The 11392-nt window shown below is 46.9% G+C and overlaps 1 protein-coding gene across 1 annotated transcript; it reads right to left on the minus strand.

Annotated features, from left to right (window-relative positions):
* Positions 1-809: 809 nt before the first annotated feature.
* LOC309543964 (uncharacterized protein) lies at positions 810-5540 on the minus strand (the record flags this gene model as incomplete). The annotated part of the gene is made up of 3 exons (XM_082276370.1): positions 5422-5540; positions 5233-5334; positions 810-1695 (listed from the first exon to the last, which is right to left on the minus strand). The coding sequence occupies exons 1-3, from the start codon at positions 5484-5486 to the stop codon at positions 810-812; spliced, it is 1053 nt and encodes a 350-aa protein (XP_082132496.1). The 5' UTR covers positions 5487-5540.
* Positions 5541-11392: the final 5852 nt, after the last annotated feature.

Here is an 11392-nt window from a genome sequence, read left to right on the forward strand (position 1 = left end):
TATCAGTGCCACGAATAAGTTTCCACCAGTGCCACGTATCAGTGCCACGTATCAGTGCCACGTATTAGTGCCACGAATAAGTTTCCACCAGTGCCACGTATCAGTGCCACGTATCAGTGCCACGGATAAGTTTCCACCAGTGCCACGTATCGGTGCCACGAATAAGTGTCCACCAGTGCCACGTATCAGTGCCACGTATTAGTGCCACGAATAAGTGTCCACCAGTGCCACGTATCAGTGCCATGTATTAGTGCCACGAATAAGTGTCCACCAGTGCCACGTATCAGTGCCACGTATCAGTGCCACGAATAAGTGTCCACCAGTGCCACGTATTAATGCCACGAATAAGTGTCCACTAGTGCCACGTATCAGTGCCACAAATCATTGTCCACCAGTGCCACATATCAGTGCCACACATGAGTGCCACAAATAAGTGTCCACCAGTGCCACGTATCAGTGCCACAAATCATTGCCACGTATCAGTGTCCACCAGTGCCACGTATCAGTGCCACCTTTACTTGGGGCGACTTGAGAAGTCGCCCGAAAAGTCAGAGTAGTGTGAATGGAGTAGAGGGTTGTTTTTTTTTTAATAATGCTCTCGCTCTGGCTATACTTTTTTTTCTTACCTTGTAGTTTAATTGCACAAACAAAATCCCTGGTCACATGACACCACAAATAAGCACTTTGTATCATACCATGAATGCACACCAATACAGAATGTTAGATTGCAATAATACCTTTATTTGAAATGATACCTTTAAATTTATTTAATGCACATCAATACAGAGATTGTCACTTATCAATTGTCATTAGCAATTTTCAATGGCTTCCATTTGCCATGGAACCTGTCCTGTGTTCATGAAGAAGTTGTTGAAGGTATCTCGAACATATGCACCAGTTGTGTTCCCACGACTCCCGCTCCATTGTGCCCTCTGCATTGTGTGCATTAAAGCATCTTCGAAGCACACACCATCCCGCTTCCTTACAAAATTATGTAAGATGCACGCTGCCTTGGCTGCGCATATTGCGTTTTCCATGTTGAGATTTATGACGCTGTGTAAAAATCGCCATTTGTTTGATAGCAGGCCAAAAGCACACTCAACCACTCTCCTTGCTCTGGTTAGCCTATAGTTGAACACCCTCTTCTCCACATTGAGGTTTCGGCTTGAGTATGGCCTTAGAAGGTGTTCATGAAGCGCAAACGCTTCATCCCCAACAAACACATAGGGGACAGGTGGACCATTGGTTCCCGGTAGTGGATTGTTATCAGGTAGGTCTAGGTTATTGTTACGTAGCATCTGGCCAAAAGTAGAATGCGCAAAGATGCTGGAGTCCGAACTACTCCCGTAAGAGCCAATATCAATGTAGCGGAAGCAATAATTGGCATCCACGACCGCCAATAGAACAAAAGAGAAATATTTTTTATAATTAAAATATTTTGTACCACTGTTAACTGGTTTAATTACTCGTATATGCTTGCCATCTATAGCTCCTACACAGTTTGGGAAATTGCATCTTTCCCAAAAGACTTTAGAAATAGAGAGCCACTCGTCCTCCTTAGGTTGGGCCATCTCCACATCATGTAAGACATCCCAGATTTTGTCACAAGTGTCCCGTATAATGTAGCTAGCTGTAGATTTCCCAATCATAAATGCAAAGTGTAAACTTGCCAGGGATTGACCAGTTGCTAAGTACCTGTGGAAAAGAAAAAAAAAACATAATTATTTTCTTTTTTTAACAGTTTTTCAACTTAAACGTAAATGGAAAAGCTTGAAGGACGCTTATGCCCGTTATAAGCGCCAGTTAAGGGAGTTCCGGAGTGGGCAGGCAGCTGAGGAACCGCCGCAATATATTCATGCAAAAGACCTTGACTTTCTGTGGCCTTCACTACAAATGAATAAGTAGGTCATGTTACTTTGAAAGTTACATATAAAGTATGCATGCAGACATTCTAGAGCATGTTTTTTTTTTCCACAGTACCCAGAGTTCCTGGAGCAACACAGCTCCTGAAGAAGAGGACGACAACGAAGTGGAGGAGAGTCAAGAAATACAAATTGAAGAACAACGAGAAATGCAATTTATGGACATGGCAGTACCGGACATGTCATTAACTGAATTAGCATCTCCCTCCCTTGAAATGCCAGTTCCAGATAATACAGAACCCCAAGTAGAAGAAAGACCTTTGACAGAGGTATCAAGAAGCCCTGAAATGCTTCCCCCCCCTGCTGCGACACTACGGCGAGCAACCACAAGGCCACCAAAACGAAGAAATGATAGATTTAACCAAATAGTGGGCATGATGTCGCAATTTGTACAAAGAAGGCAGGAAAACCCTACAATTATGTTTCTAAGAAGTCTGGAGCCATTTGTTGACAAGGTCCCTGAATCAAGGCAGATAGCAATGCGGAAGGCAATGCTGGACTGCATTTCCTCCTTCATCCCCTCTGATGACCCACCCTGCCCATCTTCAGCACCTTCCCAAATTACCTCTGCACCTTCCCAAATTACCTCAGCACCTTCCCAAATTACCTGTCCTCCACGTACTTACCACCATGCACCATCCTCATTCGCACCACCACCACCGCCAACACGACCACCTCCCTACTCCGGTTTTCCCCATTACCCAAACCCCTCTTCTGCTCCATCCCCATACTTTACACAGGGAGCAATGTTTGACAATTTATGCCCAAGCTCCCCTACATTTCATAATTTGTAATTTTTTTGGTATACAGTTTTCGGTTGCAACATTCATGTTTGCTCAGGACACTCTCCTGTGTTCAAGAGTTGTTATTATTTAGCATAGAGTTCTATGCAATTCAGCAGATTAAAAAAATTAAAAAAAAATGTACCACAAGTACAAATGTTGTGTTGGTGTCTCTATTTTATTCATACGGGGTATAGCATGGCTTATTCATAGGGGTAGAGCATGGATGCTCAACTTGTGGCCCTCCATCTGTTGTGGGACTAAAAATCACATAATATCTGCGCATTTGGGAGTCTCATGCTTGTAACTGTCAGCAGCTTGCAATGGTTAATGGGACTTTTAGTTCTGCAAAAGCTGCAGGGCCACAGGATCAGCAATACCTGGGGTAGAGGACAAGGGGGAGGAGGTTGGAGGTCTTTGGAGTGTGGGAGTAAACCCACGCAGGCACAGGGAGAACATACAAACTCCAGGCAGGTAGTGTCGTGGTTGGGATTCCAACCAGTGACACTCTTGCGGGTGCACATGGTGGGTGGAAAGGGAGGTGTTTGTACGTGGCACTGGTGGACACTTATTCGTGGCACTGATTCGTGGCACTGGTGGACACTTATTCGTGGCACTGATTCGTGGCACTGATACGTGGCACTGGTGGACACTTATTCGTGGCACTAATACGTGGCAATGATACGTGGCACTTATACGTGGCACTGGTGGACACTTATTCGTGGCACTAATAGGTGGCAATGATACGTGGCACTTATACGTGGCACTGGTGGACACTTATTTGTGGCACTAATACGTGGCAATGATACGTGGCACTGATACGTGGCACTGGTGGACACTTATTCGTGGCACTTATACGTGGCACTGGTGGACACTTATTCGTGGCACTAATACGTGGCAATGATACGTGGCACTGATACGTGGCACTGGTGGACACTTATTCGTGGCACTTATACGTGGCACTGGTGGACACTTATTCGTGGCACTAATACGTGGCAATGATACGTGGCACTGATACGTGGCACTGGTGGACACTTATTCGTGGCACTAATACGTGGCAATGATACGTGGCACTGATACGTGGCACTGGTGGACACTTATTCGTGGCACTAATACGTGGCAATGATACGTGGCAATGATACGTGGCACTGGTGGACACTTATTCGTGGCACTTATACGTGGCACTGGTGGACACTTATTCGTGGCACTAATTCGTGGCACTGATTCGTGGCACTGATACGTGGCACTGGTGGACACTTATTCGTGGCACTAATACGTGGCAATGATTCGTGGCACTTATACGTGGCACTGGTGGACACTTATTCGTGGCACTAATAGGTGGCAATGATACGTGGCACTTATACGTGGCACTGGTGGACACTTATTCGTGGCACTAATACGTGGCAATGATACGTGGCACTGATACGTGGCACTGGTGGACACTTATTCGTGGCACTAATAGGTGGCAATGATACGTGGCACTTATACGTGGCACTGGTGGACACTTATTCGTGGCACTTATACGTGGCACTGGTGGACACTTATTCGTGGCACTAATTCGTGGCACTGATACGTGGCACTGGTGGACACTTATTCGTGGCACTAATACGTGGCAATGATACGTGGCACTTATACGTGGCACTGGTGGACACTTATTCGTGGCACTAATACGTGGCAATGATACGTGGCACTTATACGTGGCACTGGTGGACACTTATTCGTGGCACTTATACGTGGCACTGGTGGACACTTATTCGTGGCACTAATACGTGGCAATGATACGTGGCACTGATACGTGGCACTGGTGGACACTTATTCGTGGCACTAATACGTGGCAATGATACGTGGCACTGATACGTGGCACTGGTGGACACTTATTCGTGGCACTAATACGTGGCAATGATACGTGGCACTGATACGTGGCACTGGTGGACACTTATTCGTGGCACTAATACGTGGCAATGATACGTGGCACTTATACGTGGCACTGGTGGACACTTATTCGTGGCACTTATACGTGGCACTGGTGGACACTTATTCGTGGCACTAATTCGTGGCACTGATTCGTGGCACTGATACGTGGCACTGGTGGACACTTATTCGTGGCACTAATACGTGGCAATGATTCGTGGCACTTATACGTGGCACTGGTGGACACTTATTCGTGGCACTAATAGGTGGCAATGATACGTGGCACTGATACGTGGCACTGGTGGACACTTATTCGTGGCACTAATACGTGGCAATGATACGTGGCACTTATACGTGGCACTGGTGGACACTTATTCGTGGCACTTATACGTGGCACTGGTGGACACTTATTCGTGGCACTTATACGTGGCACTGATACGTGGCACTGGTGGACACTTATTCGTGGCACTAATACGTGGCAATGATACGTGGCACTGATACGTGGCACTGGTGGACACTTATTCGTGGCACTGATACGTGGCACTGATTGTAAGTGGAGTAGGGTGAGGGAGATGGGGTTTGAGAGATGGGGGATGGGGACGTGGGTTGTTGCTTACCGCAGTGTAATGATCAGCCTTTCCACAGGTGGAATACAGTCACGAAAATCAGTGTCTTGTCGCTGAAGATGTGCAGAGAGTAACTCCAGCAACTCATCAAAACTGTACAATATAATATTGATTGTTAGTGGGCAAATAATATATCATTCATAGTACAAGCTTATTGAGGATATTAGGAGATGTACCCACCTTTTTACTGACATCCGTGTGTATTGAAAAAATTTGTCCTCGTGCACACGAAGGTCATCATACATTGCCCAGAACTGGCCACGCTGTCGCCGATTAGCAATCACAGGATGGACCCAGTATTGTCGATTACTCTCTTCCTTCTCTTCCTCCAGCATCAGAAGTGCAAGTGATGCACAAAACAGAAATCCTCTTTCATTGTCGTCCATTTTAAGCAGCAGAGAACTCACACAGACAAAAAAGAAAAAAACAAAATGAAGAAGAGGAGGTCCCTGGGAGGTCCAATGCAGGGGAGGAGGTCCCTGGGAGGTTCCTTTGCAAATTTTGTAAACAAAACACAATGCTTTTCATTGGCCAAGTCACTACACAAAAACGCCTATAAAAAACGCCTATAAAAACGCCTGTAAAACGCTTGTAAACGCTTGCAAAAACGCCTGAAAAAACGCCTGAAAAACGCCAAAACAAGGCTGGAAAAACGATAAACAAACGCCTGAAAAACGCCAACGCCCACATGTGAACCCAGCCTAAGTAATTTTCTAGCAAAAAATATTGATTTTAACTTGTAAACAAGTGTCAGAAATAGACCTGGTCCTTAAGTGGTTAAGATTGAACTAGACAATAATGTCAATACTAAAAGGGCAGCACTTTTTTTTCATAACTAATGGCATCCATACCTGACTGTATTCTGTGATATTAGACATGTATTATTGTATGCACTTATAGGTAATACTTTGGTGCTTTGGTGGGGGGGCTCCCATGGAAGAGGAATAGAGACTAAGATAAGGAGGCAGCCAGCATCACACAGATGTTTTCATATTTCACAGTGCTGGAGCCTTGAGATGCTTAAGGGAGGAGGTGGGTGAAGCCAACACCCACTAGGCATGCGGTGGAAGAGGAAGGTGGCGGCTCCGCTCAGTTTGGACTTGGTACTCTGGAGTAATACTTTTTTGAGGGGCAATTGCCCAGTTGCGCCCCCCCCCCACACCTGGATCCGGCCCTGGTTCAGCAGGAACCAGCCAAGTGTCGACCCATGTAAGGGCGGGCTGGTTGTACAATAGCCTATTTGAAAAAGTCTGCACGATCAACACTGAAGTGATATCCGGCTGTGGCAAACATCTCCACTTACAGAGTATTCTGTCAGGAATGATTGTACAACTGTATTATGTGTGCATTGTATGTGTAAACGTAACCCGAGCAGTACCTGTAGGATTTTGTATTGTGTTACCTGCTGGCTCATGAATGTGTATTGGAAACCCCTGCTGTCCCTCTGTGGAGACCCCGTGTGGCAAACACAGCCACTGGATATTGTCCTATTGTTTGTCTGGCAGAGTAAGGTATTATGGGATGTTCAGTTTTGTGTGTGGAATGTCTCGAAGAGGGAGGGGTTTTGGCTGAGTGTAATCCCTGTGTTTTTTCAATAAACAAGGCAGTCTAGTGTTGACCTTCAAGCCATGTGTCTGCTGGTTATTATAGCGTTGTTAATATTATACGCTACCAGGATTATTGTATGCTCTGCCTGACTACCAGTGGAGATATCGTGGATCGTACGGCTACTCCGCTACAATTGGTGGCAAGCGACGGGATCTTTATCCACACAGCGAAGCAGCGTTCGGCAGTATTCATGCGAACAAAGAGAAAAGAAACCATTCAGGTGAAACCGGAGTTCGGCAGTACGTAAAACTACACGAAAGGCTGGTGAATGGGAACGGATTATACACGGCTAAAGCGGCAGACATTGAAAGCATTGCTGGAGGCAAGAGGCAAGATAGCCAGCAACAAGAACAAGGCGACACTGATCAAAGAACTCATGGAAGAAGACAGAGCAGCCATGGATGCAAGGCCAGAAACAGACCGGGAATTTGAACTGGAATTTCTCAGCAGGATAGCGTTGTATCCAAGTACCCCATCAATGGAAACCCATGAACGGGTCGCAGCAGACGTACATGAATACATCATGGCCATAAGGGGGCCCCAGCCACAACCTCTCCAAGTACACCCAACTCCACTCAGCATGCCGCAAGGTAAACCCAAAATACCGTACCAGGCATTTAAAAACTTCACGGACACGGAGGGAGAAATAGATGGGTATTTGCAAGACTTCGAGAGGCTGTGCCAGTTACATAACATTGACCCAGAGGATCAGGTACAGATATTGGCTGGGAAATTGTCTGGCCGGGCGGCCGATGCGTATCGGGCAGTCCCTAATGCCGACATCCGGGACTACCAGAAAGTTAAGCAGGCGATTTTGACCAGGTATGCCATCACCTCCGAGGCATACCGACTCCAATTCCGGGATCTTAAAAAGCAGGACCAAGATTCCCACACTGAGTTTGCCCATCGGTTGCACAGGGCGGCCACCGGATGGTTAGATGCAACACAAGCCACTTCACGAGAGGATGTTTTGCAATTATTATTGTTGGAGCAGTTTTTCCGGAGACTACCTCAAGAAATGCAGCTCTGGATAAGGGACCGTAAACCTTGCACCCTTCCAGAGGCTGCTAAATTAGCAGATGAGCACCAAGACACTAGACGGGAACAACGACCACCGCCTAGGGTAGTTGCCCAGCAACCCTATCACCGACCAGCAGTTACCGAACCAGCACGCCCACGTTCAGGAGGAGGTAACAGTCAGTACCCCAGGTACCAACCAGGAGCCCATACCCGGTGCCATCTCTGCAACCAAATGGGGCACATACAGAAAGACTGTCCCCGAAATCGGCCTCGTCAGCCCTGGCCGAATCAGGGCTACGCACCAGCACCTCGAGCCGCTGTACACTGTTACCAAGCAGCCGCTGCATTACAACCCCCCACAGCACTCCAAATGGAGGAACCCCTGGGCACCCTACACGAGGTTAACCCCATCCAAGCAGCATCGGACAATCGACAAAACCGACGGCAAGCTGTTCACCTGGAGGGGAGACAACTAGAAGGGTTACGTGACTCTGGGGCTACCATCACATTGGTCCGGAATCACCTTATTGCATCCAGACAACTTACTGGGGATTCTGTAGCTGTGCGAGTAGCTGGGGGAGCCATTTTCAAAGTTCCCACTGCGAAAGTACACCTGAATTGGGGAGCTGGGTCAGGGAATGTGGAGGTGGGCATGATGCAGGATTTACCCGCAGATGTTATTTTGGGCAACGACCTGGGGGAGCTGACTTCAGCTTTTGTTCCCCAATCTACCATCCACGAAGCTTATTCGGTTGTTACCCAGCAGCAGGCTCGCACCACAGGACCACTACTACCACAGACGGGGCGAAACTCCTCCAAACACCAGACACCCAGATACCCGTCCCGCAGTGGGGTACAGTGCCACAGGTGCAAGCAGTTTGGGCACTATCGACGAGACTGTACCCATAGCAGGAACCAAGCTGCATGGATCCGACCAGGGTCACCCCCTTCAGCACAGACAACGGTCCCCTACTATCCAGCAGAGGTTTCCCCAGTTGTACCCAGGTTCAAACACACAGAGGAGCAATGGGGTACCCTTCATGAAGCTAACCCGGTGCAAGCCGCCACGGAGAACCAACAGCATCATCTACAATCGGTCCAGTTAAATGGAATGCCCGCTCAAGGTCTCCGAGACACGGGAGCCACTCTCACCTTGGTCAAGCGACACCTGGTTCCAGATGCCGCCCGAACCGGAGGCTCAGCAGTGGTACGGATGGCAGGGGGAGCAGTACACCGACTACCCACTGCGAGGGTCCACTTGAATTGGGGTGCCGGGTCAGGTCTGATTGATGTGGGGTTGATACGGGAGCTCCCCACCGACATCTTACTGGGGAACGATCTAGGCCAGTTGCCCTCAGCGATCCTGCCAGTCCAGATCCCCGACCAATATCCTGGAGACCTACTGGCCTTCTGAGGTCCAGACGCTTCAATGTTTGGATTAAGAACAGTATTGAGCCCGGTTGTTGCACTGGAGTTTGGTGGTACAACCTTATGACTTTACTATTCACTACCGCCCCGGAAAACAGAATGGCAATGCTGACGGTTATCTCGACAAACTGAACTGGAAAAATTATCTGTGAGTATTCCCCGGACATCCCCAAGCCGATCCGTTATGGATCAGACTGTGTATGCCGGCTTGGTTCTGGGGGGAGCATTGTGGCAAACATCTCCACTTACAGAGTATTCTGTCAGGAATGATTGTACAACTGTATTATGTGTGCATTGTATGTGTAAACGTAACCCGAGCAGTACCTGTAGGATTTTGTATTGTGTTACCTGCTGGCTCATGAATGTGTATTGGAAACCCCTGCTGTCCCTCTGTGGAGACCCCGTGTGGCAAACACAGCCACTGGATATTGTCCTATTGTTTGTCTGGCAGAGTAAGGTATTATGGGATGTTCAGTTTTGTGTGTGGAATGTCTCGAAGAGGGAGGGGTTTTGGCTGAGTGTAATCCCTGTGTTTTTTCAATAAACAAGGCAGTCTAGTGTTGACCTTCAAGCCATGTGTCTGCTGGTTATTATAGCGTTGTTAATATTATACGCTACCAGGATTATTGTATGCTCTGCCTGACTACCAGTGGAGATATCGTGGATCGTACGGCTACTCCGCTACACCGGCAGTGCTGATCAGTGTATTCTGACAGCAGGGAACTTTCCCCACCATCAGAATACAATACCTCAGCAGGAGTGATTTCCCCATCCACATTAAGTGTGTGGGAAGAGTTGATCGAAACAAATAAAATAAATCGTGTATGGGTTGCTTTATTCTGATTGATCAAATGGTATCTGAATTCAAAGTGCATGCATCTTAATACTACGATCCAGGTTAGAAACACAGAGAAAAAAATGGGAAGACATAACTAAGGTTTAAAAATCAGGTCAACATTTATTTTTTAGCTATATTCAATGACTCCATGTTATAAAGAATGGTAGAGGACAGTCCTTCAAGTCATCAGAAAGGGGCTACATCTTCATGCACATTACAGAACAAAATTGCAAAGCAAGTCGGGAAAATTGATGAAGATGAGATCTTTGCGTTGATTGCAGTTCACCTCAACCTTGCTGACAAGCACTGCTAGTCCAGTTAGGCAGACTCGTTGAAATGAAGGCAGGAGCTAAAAAAGAGGAGAGGTATAGGGTTAGAGACAAAACATTTGTAAAGCAGTCCTTAAAGCATATTTCCACTTTTGGAGCCAAAGTGGAATGTAACATGTACTTTATATATTGTTAGATGCTCCTATTAACATAGCATTATTTCAAACTTTAAAAAACTTACCGTTAGTTCACCGGTAACGGCTTTTCTCTTCAATCCTTCCAGGACGGCCTGCAATTGGGAGATTGTGGCTCCGCCTCACAGGAAACACAACTAATTTGCAGCTGTTTAAAAGGGTCCCACCCATCCTTAGCTCCAGTTCAGTTGTGTTTCCAACCTCACATCGGAACGTTTGTTTTTTTTAACTAACCTGAGGCAAATAGCTGGCCAAGACGGTACCCCTGTAAGTCAAACGCTTCACTAGATAGCGCCTCTAGTACTAGCGTTAAGTTCCAGGCCGGAACAATAGTTCTGTTTATTGGAGATACCCTACTCCGGGCCAACAGAAATCTTTTAAAGGTTCTTGGGCTAACCTTTTGTCTAAAAAAACAGAAAGTGCCGCTATCTGTACTTTAAGGGTGTTCACCGCCACTCCCTTATCTACCCCATCCTGTAAAAAATCCAGGATCCTTGGGGTTGAGGCAGAGGAATCATTCTTCTGACTCTGCCAAGTACAAAAAGTATTCCAGATTCCTAGAAAGGAGGGTCTCAATGACTCAATGAGTATTATCCAAAGAACTGTCACAAATAGAGACACCAGGGTTGCAAATCACATCGTTTTTTGCGACCATACTTTGTGACTCTGCAGAACTCTTGATATTAAATTTTGTAGTGGAAATGCATAGGTTTGCTTGAAAGGCCCAGGTGGTACTGGGGCCTCCAAGCCCAGCATATCCTTCTGTACCATCAGAAGGAAGAACTGTTCTACTT

The sequence above is a fragment of the Pelophylax lessonae genome (assembly GCF_965119305.1).
Source record: "Pelophylax lessonae genome assembly, contig: HAP1_SCAFFOLD_554, whole genome shotgun sequence".
NCBI lineage: Eukaryota > Metazoa > Chordata > Amphibia > Anura > Ranidae > Pelophylax > Pelophylax lessonae.